Raw genomic sequence first — 21,587 nt, 5'->3', positions numbered from 1 at the left:
GAGAGAGAGAGAGAGCGAGAGAGAGCGAGCGAGAGAGAGAGAGAGAGAGAGAGAGAGAGAGAGAGAGAGAGAGAGAGAGAGAGAAAGAAAGATAGCTACAAGAATCTAAAAACAACCAGTCGGTCAGGCATGGCAGTAAAGGCCTGTAGCACTGAGGCTTTAGAAAAGGGACTGTTGTTATAGGATGGGATTGAGACCAGCCTAGGCTACACAGGAAATGCAGGACAGCGAGGGCTACACAGGAAGACATTTGTCTCAAAAAAAAAAAAAGCCTCAGCTAAACAAAACTTCTCATTCAATCTCCATGTTCAAATGAGCTGGAAAACGGCGGAACTCCAGGCTTAATGGCCGAGTTAAAAAGACACATCACAATTCGTGATGAACTAACTCTTCCCTGTTCGGCCTCTGTGTGGCTATTACCAAAGCTCTAAAACCCTACTCTGGTTGAAGATGAAGAGACGCGCATTCTTCATTTCACTTTGCATCTACAACATCACCAAAATTTCATTTCCTCCAGAGGCTTCCCAACTGTTCTATTTATTTCTTTGGAGGGGGTGGGGGGAACACTAATTTTTCTAAACTTCATCTGAGTGACCGTCTCCTTAGAAGGTCCCCTTCAGACTGACCCCCTTAGTGCTCACTAAGCCGTTCATCTCTCTGGCCTAGCTCACAGCGTCTTCTTTACCACTCTGGCAGAGCTACCCCACCCATCCACAGACGTGTCTGGAAGCCCACGCGGGGCTGCTCCACTATGATGCTAAGGTTAGGATTTTCCTTGAAACTGCTTTGTGCTCCAGAATGATCCAAACTGCACTCTACTGTGAGTCTCAGAACAGTCTGCCCTCATTCTTACAGCTAATATTAATTCCTCCATCAACCATGGGGATACTTTGCCCAATATCTGTGGAATAAGGACCAGAAGGGGGAAATACCTAATATCAGCTCATGTGTCCCAGATTTAAATATGCCAAGACTTTATGATGCACGGATATAGAACTGAGAGAATTGGCCTCAGGTAACCCCACTAAGCAAGTGAACAGAGATGTTCGCATCACTACCACCCTCATAGGATCCTCGGGACGGAACCACTGTGGAAAGTTAGCCCAGGCAGAGAGTGAAAAAGAATTTCATGGATCTCGTCCACACACAGAGTACTACGCATTTAAAGCAAACACCAGAGAACAGCTGACTCTCTGTTACTGCCACCACCACCACTGCAAATCTTCGGTGTCCTCCAGTCCTTTTCCTTCCTTCTTTGCCATCTCGGGAGCCAGGGAAGTCCTGTACCAAGGCCATCAGACACCCCTTCTAGTAATGACCCTCAGAACTTCAATCTCCTGACTACTGATGCGGCCATACCCACTTCCTGGAGGTTGTGAACCTCAAAACCAGCAACACGTGAGAAATACCTTCCAAACCACAGGATGGTTAGCGCCCCGCCAGCTTGTCCAGCCAGGCTGAACTTCTCCACTAGCATTTGAGTTTTTGGTTCCCCCACATTCACATATATTTTCAAATCTGCTTATATTTCTCTTTCCTGCAAATATAACTGATATAATATTATCATTTTCATGGTCCAGATAGTGTCTTCTAAACTCACTATCCCAGGAAAAGAAAAATCTGCTTTACTGCACACACCAAATGTTCTCACTAAGACCCACACTTACAAGTTCATTTCCCAGATAATCTCCCCTGTTCCTTAAAGCAGACACTGTTAGATGCCTGCTGGGACCTTCTCCCTCTGTCTTTTGGTTAATCCAGCTAAGGTTCTGTTCTGTCAGCCTTGCTTGTCTCTTTAAGAACCAACTCCTTGTCTCAGTGAGTCCTGGTGTCGTCTTTCCGGCCTCTGTCGCATTGATTTCTGTTATTCCTTCCTGTGTACTGGGTTTGGGTTGGCTTTGTTCCTGCATCCCATACTTTTGAGGTCCATTATTAAATTACATATTTAAGTCCTCTCTGATGTAGGGCTCCTCCATGGTCTCTGGAGCTCATCCATAAGAAGCAAGCCTCTCCCTCATCTTTGTTCTCTACTGGGCACTGGTTACTGTGGACAACTCTTGGTCATTCACTAGCTCTGTGGCCTTGAACAACTGATATCTATTAATCAACTGTGTTAGGTGAGATGGGCCCTGGACCAGACATCAGGCCCTTTGTCATTATCTCAGGTGCTTCTACTCATGGCCCACATCTTGCTTAACTTCTTGTCTCTATGACAGCTACTACAAGTGTTTCAATTTCTTTGTTTGTTCTTGCTTTTTTGTTTGCTTGCTTGCTTGCTTGCTTTGGTTCTTGAGACAAGGTTTCTCTGTGTAGCCCTGGCTGTCCTAGAACTCACTCTGTCAACCAAGCTGGCCTAAAACTCAGAGATCTGCCTGAGTGCTGGGACTAAAGGTGTGTGCTGCCATGCCTGGGTTATACTTTCAATTTCTTTCTGGTTAATTCTCCTGAGCCACTACAATTCCCTCCTTATTTCCCAAAACTAGTATTTTGCTAACAGATCATCTATGTGCTAATTCGATGTTTCTAGGCCATAGCATTAAAGTATACCTACATACATGGTAGCTTTAAGTTCTTCAATTCATTTACCTCTGTATTTCCCTCTCATTTAGCCCTCATTCAACCTGCTGAGACATGTTTCTGGCTCTCTCAGTGCTGGGGACTGAACACAGAAGTGAGGACTCACTGTTCTGCTGAGCTACAGCAGCCAGCCCTGGGACGAAGTCTTGTAGAACTAGGACCTCAGAACCAGAAGACCCTTTTAGTGTGGCTACTCTTACCCTCACCAACGCCCGACAAATAGCAATTTCTTAAAGGTAAATTCCAGCGCAGACTTTAATGTGTACCAATTAACTTTCTGTACTCTGGTCCTGTAAAATCCAATGATCTGTTTTATGGGTTTTGTTCTGTTTTGTGCCGGAGAATTAACCCAAGGCACTGTGCATGCTAAATGGGCTGGCACTCTACCAGAGAGCTAACCCCCAGCCTGCTCCTGCTTTAAAAGGATCATTTAGCCATGCGAGATTTTGTAACATCGTGGATTGGGTCAACTGGGAAAATGCTGGTTTTGCAAATCTTAAAAATGTTGGCACATTTTATTACACAATATCAAACCATCGTAATCATTAATATTACATGAGGTCTTAACTGAAAAATCCTGAGACGCTACCAAGCTCAATGTGACAAACGCCAAGTTCCTCCCCCCCAAAAAAGTGACTTTCATTTAAAAGGTCAAGCTTCAGCATGGTGACTAATCCGTGAGGTGTCTCTCTGTTGTCGCGTTTGTTTCTTTAATTGAAGCGACAGGCTCATTTCCTGCTCATTTCATCCCTTTGGAATAAAGCGTGCGATAAATGCTCAACTGTGAACAACCACAGTTTGCCAATCATTATTTCAAATAAATGTTATGTTTCATTTGAAAAGCTGCGAGTCTGGCTTGCAATTCAAATGATGGCAAAACGCTGTACCTGAAGACAGCTATCAGACAGCGTGGGCGGGAGAATTGCTTTGTGCAGACCTCCTCGTGCACCATCCAGAATACTAAAAAAGAGAAGTACTCAAGGGTCGGGATTTAATAACACTAATTATTTTCAGTGTCTTATCGGGGGGGAATGCTTGAGTGGATGCTCAGTCCTGTGGCAAGCGTGCAGCACTGAAGGCTAGCAGGACGCTCAGGAGGCAGTACAATCGCCGCTGAAGTTGTACCGAGGAACAGTTTTAACTGTTACGGGGGAGAGTTCCCAGCGTCACCGTTCTGGTTTTCTTGCTGTTGCCGTGACACAATACCGGCCAAAGCAACTCAGTGGAGGGAAGGGTTTATGCTGCCTTTCAGGTTACAGTCAACCACTGAGGGAGGGAAGCCAGAATGTGAACTCAAGGCAGAAACGATAGGCAACGCTACTCACTTGCTCCTGCTTTCCTACCTTTCTCACGTACAGCCCAGGACTACCGTAGGGACGGATGCCACCCAAAGTGGGCTAGGCAATCCTACAGTCGATGAAGAATCAAGACAAGCCTCCGCAGAGAGGCCCGTGGGCCAGTCTGATCTGGGCAGCTCCTCAACGGAGACTTTCTTCTCAGGTGACTGCAAGCGGCGTCAAGTTGACACTAAAAGCTAACTAGAGAGGACAGAGGCGCATGTGTGTGTGTGTGAGACACACACACCACACAACAGCAGGAAAGGACTTCTTAGAGTTTTAGCAGGAGATGGGCTCAAAAAATGGTAATGAAGTGAAAACGATGAAAATTTTATCATATGCATGTGTAAAACTGTCGAGGAATAAGTATCTACTTAAGAAAGAAAAGTTTGACCTAATAAATACAGACAGGAACTTAGAGACACATTGGGTCTAGAGCCCACATTATGAGAACCTGTATGAAGTCTTCCATTACATTTAAGAAAAGCCCTTTTCTTAGAAATTAAAAAACAAAACAAAAAACCTATAGCCTCTCATGTGCCTTCATTTTCTCAACTTCCTGGGGTAAAAGCTAGCTATCCTCACCAAAGCTTTCTTCTCCACTCACCTGTAACCTCATTCATTCACCCCACAGCACGCTCCTGAGATAGCCCTACTAACTGCATCTTGATGGTACACCTCCATTTCTATTCACTTTGTACATTATGTCCTGCAAGGTGGAGAGTGGTAACTGCCAGGAGATACAGAGAGAGGAGGCACGAGTTTCTCCTGCCTGCTGGCTAAAGATCCTCTCTGTGTTATAGTGTCTTAAAACCACAAGGCTGCCTAGCCATGTCTTCTCAAAATAGGATGATCCTTCTCCTTCTACCTAACTCGCTTCATTTGGCTTCTAAGACAAAAGGTCCCTGGTTTATATGCTGAGCTTGGAGCTCAGAGCCCTCTATGGGTTCCTGGTTTATCTGCTGAGCTTATAGCTTGGGTCCCGCTATGGGTCCCTGGTTTATCTGCTGGGCTTATAGCTTGGGGCCCACTATGGGTTCCTGGTTTATCTGCTGAGCTTATAGCTTGGGTCCCACTATAGGTTCCCGGTTTATCTGTTAAGCTTATAGTTTGGGACACACTATGGGTTCCCCACTCTCAGTTCAGCACTCTGGCTTATCAGCTTTTCTACCATCTTCAAGGGACAACCTCTCTAAAACAAGCTACATCAAAGGGTTCGGGTCCCTCATCCATGGCATTCATCCCCCTCCACACACACACACACACACACACACACACACACACAGATTAGAGGCCATCAGTCTCTTCTTCTCAGGCCCTTCCCCCATCCCCTCTCTCCTGACCCTGCTCTGCAGACTGTATTCACCCATTTCACTATGGAAACCATTTTCTCAACATTCTCCCGCATGCTAGCCACTACCTGCTCTTTCCATCCATTCTCCTGCCAGATGCTACGGCTCGAATGTTGAAGTCCCCCTCCCATTCCTAAGTTAAAACCCAACCCTCAGGGTGATAGAATACAGGGCCTTCGGGTGTTGATTACTGAAACGCATGGCCCTCGTGATGAGATTCATGTTGCATATGAAAGAAGGACCTTGTGATCACTCTCAGCAGCATGAGGTCATAGCAAAAAGATGGCTCCCTGAGAGCCAGGAAGGAGCCTTTGTTGCATAACAATCTGCAAGCCCCTTGATTTTTACCCTCTAGGCTTCAAAACCTGTGGGGGGAACAATCCGTTTCTGTTTTGGGTAAACTACTGAGGTGAGTAGTGTTTCTGACACAGTATCCTAGATGTCCACAGTATCCTAGATGTCCACAGTATCCTAGATGTCCACAGTATCCTAGATGTCCACAGTATCCTAGATCTTCAATCCCCTACTAGACACCAAAGCTCAATGAAGGGAGGACCCATGCATACTGGATAACTCATCTCAAACAGTACCTAGCAAAGGGCTTCCACAAATGACTGTCTACTGAAGGAAACAAAATGAACAGCTCCTCTACTCCCAGTCCTGCTTCCTCTGAACCTGTGCTAGGCATGTCCACTTCAACACTTCCAGCAAAGTCTCAACCAACCATTAGAATAAGGTACACTGCCATCTAAAAAAGCTGAAACCTAAAGATAAGCCAGGCTGGGGGTTACCTTCTTGGGAAACGAAGGAGAATATCATTAGGGGAAACACAGTGGTTTTTATTTCTAAAACTAGGTAGGAAATAGACAGAAGCCATTACTCTTTAGGTCTCCTTTCTTCCCTACATCATTTCGAATGTATGTATAAATAATTTATAAAAGTAAAGGAATCGGGCTGGTGAGATGGCTCAGCGGGTAAGAGCACCTGACTGCTCTTCCAAAGGTGCAGAGTTCAAATCCCAGCAACCACATGGTGGTTCAGACCATCCTTAACGAGACCTGACTCCCTCTTCTGGAGTGTCTGAAGACAGCCACAGTGTACTTACATTTAATAAATAAATAAAATCTTTAAAAAAAAAAAAAAGTAAAGGAATCAATAAGATACGACATTTATCTCAGAAGACACCCTCTGCTCTCCTTGGATCATTTCGTGCTCAGTGACACTGCTGCTTCATGCATGTTGTCTCATTCTTGGTTTGTCCTGGTTTTTAAGACCCGGCCTTGCTATGCGGCCTAGGTTGGCCTGCAACTCACTATGTGAACCGGGCTAGCCTTGAACTTCCTCTCTACGGGGTGTTGAGATTCCAGTCACGCACTGGTGTGTGTTCTGTGTTGCTTTTCTCTGCAAACCAAACTGCTGAGGAAAAGGGTTCCTCCTATCTTGGGATCAGTCGCCACTGAGCGATGACTCATTAGATAAGGGAGGTTTCTCACCCCTCCCTAGCACAGCACACTTTGCTAAATGATTTAGCAGCCCCAACTGAAATATGGCTGTTCCCAATCTGAAGAAATAAAGCTATTCATTGCGGTTTAGTAATCCCCTGTAATTCCTCTGGGTTTCCTTCCCCTGTAGAGGAAGAGGTATTGTTTTCAAGGGAGAGGAACACTGAGTTTTAATGACAGGATGCTTACACATAAAGGGCCTGTTCTATTTGGTGCATAGGTTATGAGGACCATTTAATGGGGGGGGGGGGGGAAGGAATGAGAGAAGTGTTGTTTTCTCAATCCACTAAGTCACTTTTTTGCCAGAGTAAAAAAAAAAAAATGCATGTTTCAAAGATATTTCAAAATATTAAAAAAAATATAGTATGTCTTTCCTTATAGGTGTTTACAGGCTTGTGTAAACTTTAATAAACAAGTTCTTTGCTTACAAGAAAAAAAAAAAGTTCATCTAGTTGAACCTACTTCCCAGATGGCTAGCTTAATAAACAAAATGTATATGCTCATTGGTCTTATTTTCTTTTGACTTAAATTCCAAACACTGGGCAAAACAAACAAACAAACAAACAAAAACAAACCAAGACTTCATGGAGGAGAATGGGCGTTAAACATTTGGAATAAATTGATACTGCACAAGTCTACGTGAAATTTTCAAGACATCTCAGGAGGAGCTGTGCTTAATCGACTGTTAATCTGCTGAATACTATTATGTTACTACTGACAGCAGCGGGGGGGGGGGGGGGTCACAGGGACATAAATAAGAGCACCCGAAGGAAGCATGGGAGGCGAGGATGTCAAACTTTCAAGGTGGAACTTGAGTGACGATGCTATTAAACTCTGGGACTTAAGAGTTTACCCATCATGCTTCTGTGCATGCTTGGCTTATTATTCAAAGCTCGGTTGGTTCCACTCAGCATCAGCGTCCACTTTAGGTTCAATGATTTGGACGTAACACTTACATTTTTGATATGGCAGGCTTAATTAACTCTGTTGAAACTTAAAAGATTCCACGAGGATTGCAAATCACGCCACCCTTTGCTAATTGTCAAGTTCAATTTTGTTAGGCAACTGCCACTCCATCAGCCAACAGAGTAACTCCTGGGTCCTGTGCCACATCGTGGCTATCTCTACATATGACTATGTACCCAGAAACACGAACCATTCCCCTATCTCACACCCACAAATAGGAACACACCTTGTTTCTTAAAATTAGCCAACTGTAAATGTCTCAGGGCTCGCATCTGCAACCTATGCGTCCTAATGGGGTCTGGGGAAGAGAGCTGGGATCGTAGGAATGAGCTCACGTGCAAGTTTTGGCCACTCTAGTAAGACCAATGGCTGCTCTTGAGTTTAGCTTGGCCCACAGTCAAGTATACACACACCTCCTCCTGCCAGGAAAGGCGTCCAAATCTGCCTCAAGCCAGAGGAGAAAAGTTGACAATGAGAATTATTTGTAACCACTTTTCTTATTAGCCCAATAAAATTCTAAGTCTGTCTCCTCGTCTCACATCAGAAGAATCCAACATAGAAGCCCCATGAATCCTCCCAATGGTATCCATGTCTAATACAGTCAAAACTCCAGGACTTTAATCAAGCCAGGACTACAAAGCCTTTGGTCAGTGGAGATTCTGGTATGGGGTGACAGAATTCATTGGAATTGAGTATGATGACCAGTACTCACGTTTGAAGAATATTTCTGTTTTCCCTTCAACAAAGACAGACAAGGCGGGGAGGCTGTCTCTCTCTATATGTCACAGCCTCAGTTAGGACCAAAGTGCCCCCCAGAATGGCAGTGCTGTGATAAGTCCTAAACAGAAGGACTTTGGCCAGGTAAACAGGAGGATTTTTATTAGGTAGACGGAAGCCTAAAGGAAGGCTTTTATTTACCAGGAAGCTCCTTAATTTACCCCAAAGTGGCAAGGGCATCTAGATACCAATCAATTGGAAAGCCAGAATCAGCTCAAAGATGCCACCCTGCTGATTGTTATATAAAATCTGCTTGCTTCCGGCTAGAGAGATGGCTCAGAGGTTAAGAGAATTGGCTGCTCTTCCAGAGGTCCTGAGTTCAGTTCCCAGCAACCACATGGTGGCTCACAACCATCTGTAATGGGATCTGATGCCCTCTCCTGGTATGTCTGAAGACAGAGACAGTGTAACTTGTATGCATAAAATAAATAAATAAATCTTAAAAAAATAAAAAGATAAAAATGTTATTTTAAAAAGCTGCTTGCCTTTCTACCATTCAACTCCTTTCTGTGCCCTCCCCAACCAGAGGTAGTCTTGGTTTGAGCCCCAATAAACCTTCCTTTCTATCCCTGCAGTGGCCAGTTCAGTGGTGTCCCTGAGCCCTCACTTACAGCCATCTAACCTAAGTGGTCTGCACCACAAACCCTCCACCTTCAACACCTATATACCAACCACTTTGTCCCCCTAGTCACAAACCTTCAATGTGAGCTGCTTCTACTACCCAAATGGTATAGGGTGGTCTCCTCATGCCGGGAAGCCTGCATCAGCACCACATGTCTGTCCAGTGCATCCCGTACCATCTCCTGTTTACCATTCCAGCTTCTGCATTTCAGTTCGTTTTTACGTCAGCATTATACACTCCACTGTCCAGCCTACTCTACTTCTTGCCATGCCTCAGCAGACACAGAATGCACACAGTGGTTATGAGAGGAAGGGTTCTCCATCCCCACCATGGGGGAGGCAGAAGGGCAGTCCACAGTGGAAATCTGAGTGTTCTTTCCATGGATGAGCATCTTCCAGTGATGGAAGTTTTTAGACGCTTGTGCTCACACAGAGGAGAAAACAAGCATTTACAGACTAAGAGTTTTACTCTCATGTTTGTGCAGGGAAACTACAGGTTTGGAACATTCTGTGGACAAGAACAAACAAAGTCTTGGGGCTGATTAAAAAAAATAACAAAACTAGCCAGGTGGTGGTGGTGGTCCACACCTTTGATTCCCAGCACTTGGGAGGCAGAGGTAGGCGGATCTCTATATGAGTTTGAAGTCGGCCTGGTTTACAGACTGAATTCCAGAATGGCCAAAGCTATACAGAGAAACCCTGTCTCAACAAATAAACAACAAACGCCAACTATTAATGCATCTATTAAACGCCACAAGCATTAACATATGTTATACTTACACTTTGACTTAGAAGTGTGTGGGGGTGTGATACATTGACTTTTATGGCAAAAAGAAAAGAGGCTTCAATCAGTTTGGATTTTCTTTTCTTTGTCCCTAATCCAATGCTCCCTCTACAGAAAAAAATCACAGATGTTTAACTTTTAAAAAGCTTTCCAAAGTCACCATGTGCTCTTAAGTGAGTTTGTCTAGTGAAAGTCTCAGATTCCCAGCCAAAGTCTGCTCTTAAATATTCTGGAGGGGTAATGTGTTTGTATAAAACAAAAACAAAAACCAAAGTCAACTGGCTGGCTTTGCATGTCTCCCAAACCCAGCGAGGTCAGAACTCGGAGGATACAAGACCCAAGCCTCAAACCATGCAAATACACCCAACTCAACTATTTCTGCCACTTGTACACAATTTCAAGAATTCACATTAGCTAAACAAATCCCTGTCAACTGCCCAAGGGGGAAAAAAAAAACCTCCCAAATACATTCGATTCAGTGAAGCGTTCTTGCAAGAGACGCTCAGGTTTCTTTCAGAAATGGAGACTGCTACCTACTTATGCACAGTCTTTAGGGAAAGATGCAGACATCGTGGAAAAGGTACACTTACCAGTAGCACTGGGCTCTGAGGGCTTGGAGCCTTCTCTGAACGGGATCATAACTGGATCTCCCGGCACCCTGGGGCTTTCCACATACTTGGGCTTCCTGACGGGACCTGCAGAGGGAAAGACCTGAGTGTAGCTAATTTTTTCCACATGCAAACAGAGCTTCAGAACATACAATGTGTGTCCTTACCAGGACCCAAGCACGCCTAAAGCCTGGCCCTTCCCTCCCTTGAATACACAGGCTGTCAGTTCAGAGCAGACACAAGAATGTCCAGTCTGGTCTGCCAAAGGAGACCAGGGTGAGCTCCGTGTGGAGGACGTCAACTCTGACCGAAACCGAAGCCACTCTCCTCTGCTGCGGTTTCCACGGCTGTCCTTACTGTGTGACAAATAGGTGATTTTGACATGCTCAGACCTACACAGTGGTAAGGACTGCTGCTCTATTGAGATGCTATTTTCCTCTTCCTGGGATATAGATGCTTTGGTGGCTTGGTATCTCCAAAGCAGGACCTGTGAATTACAAAACAGCTGGCCTTGGTATCAACATGCCGAGCAGCCACTGAATGTGGGCCTCTTATAGGGCCGATGACTCCTGGCTGCTTTCTTGGCAGCTGAAGCAGCTGCCCTCAAGTTGGGTGTGGCTAACAGTCCGGCACAGATCTGGGAACTGGGCATGCTGAGAGTCTTATTCCCCTCTCCCAACCAAAACTTATCAGAAAAATCTGGCGTCTTTGTTTTTGAGTCAGGCAGGCCTGACATCCATCCTTCTGTCTCAGCCTCTGGAGTGACTACTGGTATATACCACCACACCCTTGGGATTCTTTATAATTTTATGATTTCTTTTTTCCCCCCCTCCAGAGGAAGCTCTTAGGATTCTTAATGAGACTGAATGGAACTCCTGTCCCCTGCTACTGGGGACAAAGACACAGTCACTCTGGAAAACAGCTTAACAGTTGTTCAACAAGTTCTACAGAGTTATCATGTGATCCGGCTGCTCTATGCACATGCAGACATACTGCCACATAGAAAGGAGTAGACTGTGTTCACGTCAGCGTGATTGCCATAACCAAAGGCCCCATCAGCAGATAGAGCGGATTACACTGGTTACTAGGAGAGGAGAAGAGGCGAAGCACCTATTCATGCTGCAACATGAACCAACTTTAAATATGCTAAGCCACATCCTACATGATGCCTTTCGACATGTAACTTCCAGTGTAGGTGAGCCTACAGAAACCAAAGGTTTAAATGCTTGCCAGGGCTAAAGATATGCCAGCTTGTCAGGTAATGAGTAAGGGAATTCTTTGAAAGGTAACAAGGTGTTCTAAAAATCAGACTTCAGCAATCATTCGTAACATGTCTGCAAACATGCTAAAAACTGACAGTTCTGCACATATCTGGATAGGTGAATTGCTTAGTCTATGAACTAGATATACAGTGACTTGAAAAGCAAAAATAATGTCTATCTGCACCGTTTAAATATCACGTTCCTTTCCCCAGAATCACCTGTGTGACCTTGTTACAGCTTACACAAGGTCACAGAAAGTGTGGTAGACACTACTCCAGGCCAGCTCCATTGCTTGTCCTCTAACCAGCCTAGGCCAGTGCCCTGGCCAGGCCAGTGCTCCCGCCTTACCCTCACAGTGAAAGGGTGATACACACAGACTCTGAACAACCTCCTGTCTGTTCATCTCATACGTCTGAAAAGAGTGTGCTCAAAATATGGCTTATGGTGAGAGATGCTGCCATCTAAAGGTTTACTGTAAAAAGCATCTATAGAAAAATAATCCAATTCCAGCTGGCGGTAATATATTGCATCTGAAACAGGCTGTGTTATCAAAGGAGCTTCTTTTTAGAAAAGGATGCTACTTCAAACTTTAGAACGCATGATTACAGATGACTAAGGAAGCACTTAAGTACATGGTTGTTTTCAAAAATTATCTGTCAGAAGACTGTTTTGAATTTTAGTATAATGATTACAGAAATGGGGAACTATGTTCACAGTCTAAGTGGGTACCATTGCCTAAACCACAGCATCCAGACTGTATCTAATGCACATATACGTCCACACTCAAGAGGTACAAGAGGGAAAACAAAAAGGCTAAAGCGTTTGACAGGAAGAACAGAAACAGAAAGGTGCCCAGAACAAGACAAAGAAACAAAACGGGGCACGTGAGAGCCGAAAACTATACAGGCTTTGGGTTGTCGCCAGCTCCCTACAACAGCAACTCAGAATGCTGCTATCCCGTCTCTTACAGTTAAAGGGCGGCAAAGCAACTGTCTGATGATGTACAGCTGTTCCAGCTTCAGCCTTACCCACTGCTCCCAATACCCTGCCCCACTCAATCAGAACTCATCAAAGCGCAACAGCAGCAAATCCAGGGATCTAGTTCCAGGCTTCAAAGAACGTACCCATTATCCCCTCAAAAGCACCCTCTCTTAACAGTTCAGTGCTTTCTTAAAACGTGGATCATTTCCCAGGCATAGCCAGTGGTTACTGTGAAAGGTGGGCACAAGGAGCCTTCTGTCACTCAAAGCCTTCAGAAGCCACACCCAGAACAGCAGTCCAGTCTTCTCAACTATGAGAGAAGCAAAGCTAGGGTCGCGCTACAGAGGAACTTCCTGGCCAGCCCAGGTAACTTACTGTGGCTATCTGAAAACACCAAGCGAAAAGAGCTAAAGGACACAGCTCACTATGAGAGCACTCACCTATCACATGGACAGCCTACAGTCGGTCAATCCCTCCTTCAAAGTCTTGCTTACAAGTTCGTGCTTGCCAATCCAGAGGGACTGAGATATCAAAAGAAGATCTGGATGCATCTAGGTTCAAACACCGTACCCCTCCTTTCTCATCTCCCCCTTATTCCTATCTCAGTATGCCCCCCCCCCCGGGTTAGGCGACAAACAGGCAGACAAAGCTCTTACAATGGGTGCAAAATCCATGAGGACCCAGACCAGACCAATTTGGTTCCCAGGCAGAAACAATAATGCTGGATATGAAAGGAGATCTAGAATACAGGGAAGTAAATAACACCTTTATCATCCACTGGCCGCCTAAGTGCACAGGTGCATTCAATCTGGGGAGAATCTGGGGAGAAAAGCCCGGTAGTCACTATTTTTAGGTCAGGGAAACTGAGGTTCAAGTTAAATCCAACCATTTGCTCCAAGCACCGAGGAATCCTCACAGCTGCCTGTGCGGCTCTGAAGCCCAGGACTGAGCCTCCACGAGGAACTCTAGATTCAGCAAGAGCAGGTAGCAAGGCTTTTTATTCATGCCGCGTGTCCCTCATGTCCCCTAACTTTTACTAGCAGCAGAAACAGTAAAGCGAATATAAACAACTGTTCTCCAGCATGACCCTTTTATTTAAATTGCTTTTCACGAACAGCGGAACCTCCGACGCTGTAAAACAAGATACATTTATAGGCGGAGAGGTTTTTATTCTTGCCTCAATTGATCGTTAGAGGATTCGTGCTCGGCTCCTGGCAAGCAAAGCAGATGAAGGCTCTTTGAGGGCTTTGCCCTCTCTCCCTCTGAAACACCATGAAAGTCGCAGTAAAGGGATTAAACAGAAACAGCCGATGGAGGAGACAGCTACAGGTGAGAACCGGGCTCCTTCCTGAGGAAGGGAAAGGAATTCTTGCAGGAACAGAAACACCAAGGGGTCACAGAGCCTGAGCGCCTCAGACCAGTCAGAGACAGGGGCCAGCCAGGCCAACCCAGCGGGGTGGAAAAAGAGTTAGGCCTTTTCCTGAGCCAGAAATATTTCTTCCCTGGTCCTGGCAGATGAATTTATTTCTAGGAAGGATGAGTTCAGAAGCCCCTGAGAAGTGTAGTGTTAGGAAAAAAACAAAAGACAAACAAAAAAAAACCCTGGGATTAAAAAAAAAAATGTTATGTGTACACTAATGGACCAAAGAGATACATATCCCCTACACTCTACTCAACTGTGGTACTACGGACAGACACACTGCACACTAAGGCAGGGTGCGATACAGAGGGCACATCTCTGGGGAAGCTCCGACCTACGGAGTACCAGAGCTAGCAGACCCTGAGCACACTGTAGCACAATCTGAACGTTCATCAGTTACTACCTCAGCACAGACATATATAAACACGGATGTGGGGGCCCCAGATGGACTCTATCAACTGAAGGTCCTGCCCCACAAGTCACTTGACTGAAACGGTGTCATAAAAGGACTAAGGTAATACAGGGAGGAACACCCCCAGGGAGAAAACAAGGGTGTGCTGTGACAAGGAATGTGTCAGACAAGCAGGCTGCAGCTACAAAGTGAGGACAACGGAGACCATACCGGGGCAGTAACCCCCCACTGCTCTTCACCTGGAATGGCCGTCTAATAAACCATAACAATGATCTCGGTACCACCCATGCTTAAAGTCACTCCAAATACAACAGCCAGACAACCATGGACACAGATTAATACGGAAGAGCCCATTTCCCTTAAGTCCTGTCACTCGGAGGAAAATTACTGCCCAGCACCTGTCCACACCCGGCTTCTGTTTAAAACAAACACTACACATCCCCTGAGCAGGGACTCCTTTAAAGCAAAAAGGGAAGGCTGAAAAGCAAGTGCCCAGAGAGTGTGACGCTTCCGCTACATCATCTCTGCTGGACGACAAGAGCTCTGAAGAAGAAGGCTGCCAGTCCTGAGTGTGAGCTAATGTGTTTCCTTGGCCAGATGCCGCTTCCTGGTCACTCCTGAATCGTGGTCTCCCAAGGCCACATTCAGAAGCTGTCCACCTTTAGTGGTGTCCCCAGGTGGTCTTGATACAGGGTGGTGTGAGGTGTCAACAGGATCTCAGATCATGCTTTGGTAGCAAAAGGGAGACCCACAAAGACCACCACCAGTGACCTCCCCACTCCTGTAGGCTAATAAGGGTCGGATGACTGTGCCCCAGCCTGGTCCAGATTAAGAAGTTTAAGGTAACAGTGTTTTGTTTGATTTAAAAAAAAAAACCCAAACCAAACAACAACAACAACAACAAACAGAGTCACAGTTGGGCCAGGCTAGCCATAGATAGCCCAAAATAGCATATAATAGAATATACAATTTACCCAGGCTGACCTTAAGAGCACAATTCCCTTGCCTCCACCTGTTAAGGGCTAGGATTACAGATATCCGAGTTATATCTGGTAAATGGCCTTTTCTTTTTCTTTCTTTCTTTCTTTTTTTTAAAGATTTATTTATTTATTATATGTGTATACACTGTTGCTGACTTCAGACACTCCGTAAGAGGACATCAGATTCGTTACGGATGGTTGTGAGCCACCATGTGGCTGCTGGGATTTGAACTCAGGACCTTTGGAAGAGCAGTCGGTGCTCTTAACCGCTGAGCCATCTCACCAGCCCCAAATGGCCTTTTCTTGATCATTAATTAAACTTATTCCATATGGGTTTTACTTATCTATTTATTTTGGCTTTTCAAGACAGGGTATCCCTGCATAGGGCTGTTCTGGAACTCACTTTGTACTCCAGGCTAGCTCAGAGGTCAGCCTGCCTCTGCCTCTCTGCCTTCCAAGTGCTGGGATTAAAGGACTATGTCACCACTATCCCACCTGTGAGCTAGCTTTAAATCTCTTTCCCTATACTAATCTGCTTTCCTCAGCTCTCTATGTGCTAAAGGAGGGGCTCCCAAAATGATAAAGGACCCTCAAAATCCAAGGATACAAAGAAAAACAATGTGCCAAACAGAAGATACAGTCCCAAAGTTTCAGGCACCAAGTGGTCAGAGCCCAGTAGATGCTCTCAGCTGCTTTAATCCCAGGGAAGGGCCTGGTAAAGCCCCCCCCCCCAACCTCCCCATCACTCTGCTCTGTCAAGGGAAGGCTCAGCCTTGTCCCCACTAGTAGTCCATCTCAGCATGCATACACTCTTCCCAGAGGCCAGCCTTCCTACTCTTTTAGACTTTTTCACCACACAGCAATTTTGCTGCTTAGAAACTGCCTTATAAGGAATGTTTTTAAGGAGGATGATAGAAATAAAGCAAGCTATGCTTTATCTCCAGTCAGTAAAAGAGAGGAGGGCAGAAGTTGCTCCTCATTTCAGAGCGTTTCTGCTAAAAGACAATTCTGTGCGTGTGTCTGTGTGCACAATAATCAGGGTGAGGATACCCACTGCAGAGCAGTAAAGGTCCCATCAATTTTCTCTGGGCTCAGTTTTCACCTTATGATGGAAGATGGGCACAGGATAGGAAAAATCACACAGGCTAAGGATTCTCTCGACGGGAGAGTGTTCTTTATTTCTAGAGCCAATGATTTTCATTAGCAAATTCAAATGGCAAACTACTGTGGGCTGCTCTCGGGTCTTGAAAGATTTTTGGTCTCAATAAATAAAAAGCAAAATAAACAAACAAAAGAAACCAAAAACTGGCTCAGGGCAGGGGTGGAAAGGGCTCAGTGGGCAGGACCCTTGGTGCATGCAAGCACAAGAGAGAGGCTGCGTTCTGATCCCAGCGCTCACGGTAATAAAAACAGGTATGACCATCGGTATGCATCTATAACCACAGCACCGTGGGGGAACAGACAGGAGAGGTATGCTGGACATACTAGAGATCAGCCCAGCTCCCATCACAAAGGAAGAAGGCAGAGTGCAGCAGAGCACACACCTTTTCTCAGAAGCAGAGTCTTGCAGTCTAGACCTGGCTATGCAGGCCAAGCTGGTGTCACACCCTCAGTGCCCCTCCTAAGTGCCACAATTACAAGCATGCACCAGACATGGCACCTGGCTGGTCTTAAAGGGTTTCTTTTTGTTGTTGTCGGTTTAGTTCTATTGTCTGTTTTTTTAAAACAGGGGCTCACTATGTAACTCTGGCTGGCTTCGAACTCACTGTGTAGACCAGGCTGGCCGTAAACTCACAGAGATCCGTCATGATTTTTTTTTTTAAAAAAAGAAGAACAGGCTATACAGACAGAGCTTCTAAAGTTTGGCCTCTTTTCTCCTGTACTCAAGTGGTGATCTGAATATGCTTGATCCACAGCGAATGTACTGTTTGGAGGTAGAGCCTTGTTGGAGGAAGTTGTGTCACTGTGGGGGCCAGCTCTGAGACCCTCCTCCTAGCTGCTTGCAAGACAGTCTTCTGTTTGCCTTCAGGACAAAATGTAGAACTCTCAGTTCCTCCAGCACCATGCTTCATGCCATGATAATAACGGACTGAACCTCTGAACCTGTAAGCCAGCTGCAATTATAAAGATAGCATTTGCCGGGCGTGGTGGCGCATGCCTTTAATCCCAGCACTTGGGAGGTAGAGGCAGGCGGATTTCTGAGTTCGAGGCCAGCCTGGTCTACAAAGTGAGTTCCAGGACAACCAGGGCTACACAGAGAAACCCTGTCTCGAAAAACCAAAAAATAAATAAATAAATAAATAAAGATAGCATTTAGCTGTCTTTATAAGAGTTGTCTTGGTCATGGAGTCTGTTCACAGCAATGGAAACCCTAACTAAGACAACTTCCAAAGAGAATGTGGGAGCTGTAAAAAAACGTGGTATATGGTAAAAGGAGGAAGACTAGAGTCAACAAAGGCTGCAGCATACAGGGACTTTTCAACCCGCCCATTCTGCACTCAGGGAAGGCTAAAGCAGTGGTGGCTGCCCACAGATGTAGCCGAAAGGCCAAAGCTAGCATCTTGGGAGGATTCGTTCTGAGAAAGGCAAAGCCAAACAGTCCACCCTCGGGCAAGCAAGCCCTGACAAAAGTATTCTTTGTTCTACTAAGAAAAATAACCGACTTCCAAATTAAAAGAAAAAGAAACAGAGCCAGTGGTAGCTAGAGAGACATCTCAGAAGTTAAGGACATTTGTTACTCTTGCAGAGAACCCACATTGAGTTTCCCCACACCACAAATGCCTGCAACTATAGCTCCAGGGCAATCCGATGCTTCTGTGGCTAAATAACACACACACACACACACAGACACACACACCACACCACACACATGCAGGGAGAGGCAGACACACACACAAAAAGAGACAGAGACAAAGGGGGGGGCAGAGGAGAAAGGGAGAGGGGGGAGAAAGAGGGAGGGAGGGAGAAGGGCAGGGAGGAAGAGAAGGAGGGAGAGGGAAAGGGTGGAAAGGGTGGGGGCAGGGAGAGGGAAAAGGGAGAGGAGAGGGGAGAGGGGAGAGGGGAGAGAATATGAGAATCTCTCAAATCTGGGTCTTAAGCAGAGACCTGATGTACAAGTGGTAAATGTCCCACCTGCTCTCGCATCACATGCCACAGTCAAGGCACAAACACACTGAAATGCTGTCTAAAGTTACCTCCAGGCCATGTCTATGTGGTATATAAACCATAAATTAATTTTGTGCTTAGACTTGGGTCCCACCTCTATGATACCTTACTGTATGCATTAATAAATACTCCAAGCACTGAAATCTGACTTCAAGGTACTTCAGCTTAGGTGTAGTCAACTGGTATGAACCAGTTCTAAGTAAAAGGGAGAGCCATTTAATTTTATGGTGGCCCTGGGAGAAAGATCTGTATGTACCCTTCCTGGAACGGTCATGTCCCAGTTTTCCGAAGAGACGGAGACAGCCAGTGAGGGGGTGGCCCTGCCTTTATTCCTACAGCTGGAAAGGAACCCCGCATCCTTTGAAGTAGCTAGATACAAAGAGAGAAGCAGGATTCCTGAGAGCCTTCTTCCCCTGCGGGTTCTGGGCACTCCATTCTCAAGTGTGGTCACCTACACTTGTCAGAATGTACATTCTCAGACCGACCTTACAAGAGCAATTCTGGGCTACCCACCCATGGGGGGGGTGTTTCTAAAATTTATTTTCATTTCATGTACATCGGTGTTTTGACTGCGTGAATGTCTGTGTGAGAGTGGAACTGGAGGTAGACAGTCGTGAGCTGCCATGTGAGTGCTGGGAATTGAACACAGTTCGTCTGGAAGAGCAGCCCTTAACTACTGAGCCATCTCCCTCCCCGCCCCCCAGCTCCAACACTCCCCTAGGTATGGAGACCTTGCTTACTTCTGAGGAAGCTTACAATCAAATGAAAAAAGGAGTGAGAGAGCTGCCATGGCACAGTGCTGCCACTAGGGAAAGCATCAGAGAGGAAAAGGTTCCACCAGGGATGTACCTGAAGGTGAGGGGGCGGAGTCACGGTAGGAAATGCTTGCAGGTGAGGGGGTGGAGTCACTGTAGGGAATGCTTGAGAAGTTGAAGGTCTTGTCTTTCCAAGAAGAAAGGGCTTTTTTTTAAAAAAAGTTCATTTTACTTAATTGTTAAGAAGTAATATGTTCTCAGGAAAAAATAAATAAATCTGCAAATACTTCCTCAAACTTTCATTTAGTATAATGGCTACAGCACACCTAATCTGACCCTCTATCCTTCTGTCAGATAAGAGACATGAAGAGGCAGATGAAGAGCAGGTGTCTCTCGAACCTAAAGATCCCCTCCCCGTGGGAAGTGCGGAGTTCCTGCTTCATTCTTCCTCCCTAGCATCCAGGAACGGGTCAGAGCAGAACAATCCTGAGTGTCTGTCTGTCTGTCTCTGTCTCTGTCTCTCGGTCCCCGGTGGTAAAGTAGGAGTAGTCCATCTCCCTTGGCTTTACCTTTGATGTGCATGCGTGCACAGATACTCCACCACCTCTCAGCATATATAAGAACCTTCCTATCCCACACCACAAAGAAATGGCCACACCAAAGAAACATACATATTATTCTTCAACCTCACCCTCAGAATCATCTGTGTCTCATTCGGTCATATCCACCTAACCTCTGGGCACTGACATCAGGGGTGGAGAGGGGCTGAGAGATGCAGACTCCAATCACTCTTACAGAGAAGTATCCATAAAGGACTGTTAAATGGAAAGACTTACAGGTATAATTAGATTAGAAAAAAGATGAATTATCGGGTTTTGGGTTTTTTTTTACAGTCTGAGAGCTCAGGGTGTATCTCAATTGGCAAAGTACCTGGCTAGTGTTCATAACATCCTGAGTTCAGTCCCCAGCGCCACATTAAATGAGATGCAGTGGCCCAAGTCTGTAATCCTAGCACTTTGATGGTAGAAGCAGGAGGCTGAAGAGTTCAAGGTCATCCTTGGCTACATAGTAAGCTCAAGGTTTGTCTGAGCTACAAAAAATCCAGTGTAAAGATGGTGGCGTCGATTACAGTTAACCAAGCCCTCTCAGCTGAGCTGGATACAGAGACCATCAAAGATACTTAAGCCCCTCTCAGACAGTGTGCAGACCTTGCAGAACAGCTAACACCTTCAACCACACAAAAGGCACAGCTGCAGACGATGCAGAACCCACCTAGCTCCCGTTCTGCTGGCGAGACTACAAAACGTTTAACTGCTTTCGAAGATAGTTGATGCTTTCATACAAAATATATCATACATACTATATGATCCTGCCAATTCCACTAAGTCCCCTAAGTCCTGCCCCAAGGGAAAGGACACAGGTGCTTATACAAAAGCCAGTGTGCACAGAGCAACTCCATTTATCATCACCCCAAACTGGAAACTAACCAAGTGACTTCCAACTGGCAAATGGACAAGCCCGTGGCATGGGCATGCAGTGAAACAGGCAGTAAAAGTTTATTGATACCCACTGTGATGTGCATGAGTCCGAAGTGTACCCAGCCAAGAAGCTGGACTCACAAAAGTGTGCATTACACATCACATGCTGAAAAGGCAAAGTTCTGGGCTTGGAGAAAGACCATGGGGTTTCCAGGGCTTCGGGGTGCAGCTGACTATAACAGAACGTATGAATATACTGGGATGCAGAACTGCTCTCCATCTTCATTGTGCCGGCATTCACACAATTCCAATGCATCTGCTGAAGCTGAGGCTCGGTGCTGAGAGATGTCCCTGTTTTCCTCTTCTCTCTTTCCTTTGGCAAGGGATGTGAACATGTCTGCAGAGTAACTTAGAAAGTTTTCATGAAGCCTTCAGGCAACACTGTGTTAGAAGTGTGTGATAAGATAAGACATATCCCCAATCAAGTCACTTGATTTCTAGAGGCCTACAGAGACTTGGGGTTAGGATATGATCCCTAAGGCGAGGAACCATCTGGCATCATCCAGACAGGTCCCAAATATGCTAGTATGAGAAAGGAGGGGATAAGACT

At 45.7% G+C, this 21,587-nt stretch overlaps 1 protein-coding gene across 5 annotated transcripts in view; it reads right to left on the bottom strand.

Annotated features, from left to right (window-relative positions):
• The window catches only part of Tanc1 (tetratricopeptide repeat, ankyrin repeat and coiled-coil containing 1), a 233,173-nt gene that overhangs the window by 75,744 nt on the left and 135,842 nt on the right, over positions 1–21,587 (bottom strand). For 4 of the 5 annotated variants that reach the window (XM_029536846.1, XM_021192512.2, XM_029536845.1 and 1 more), the window contains one exon: positions 10,507–10,611. In XM_029536846.1, the coding sequence (XP_029392706.1) occupies positions 10,507–10,611 (105 nt within the window). Of the gene's footprint in view, positions 1–10,506; positions 10,612–10,691; positions 10,733–21,587 lie in introns of those variants that run through there. The other variant, XM_029536847.1, reaches the window with a different exon arrangement.

This window comes from Mus pahari, chromosome 3 (assembly GCF_900095145.1).
Source record: "Mus pahari chromosome 3, PAHARI_EIJ_v1.1, whole genome shotgun sequence".
Classification (NCBI taxonomy): domain Eukaryota; kingdom Metazoa; phylum Chordata; class Mammalia; order Rodentia; family Muridae; genus Mus; species Mus pahari.
Note: the sequence above shows the minus strand (reverse complement) of the source record. Positions and strands in the feature narration are given on the sequence as shown.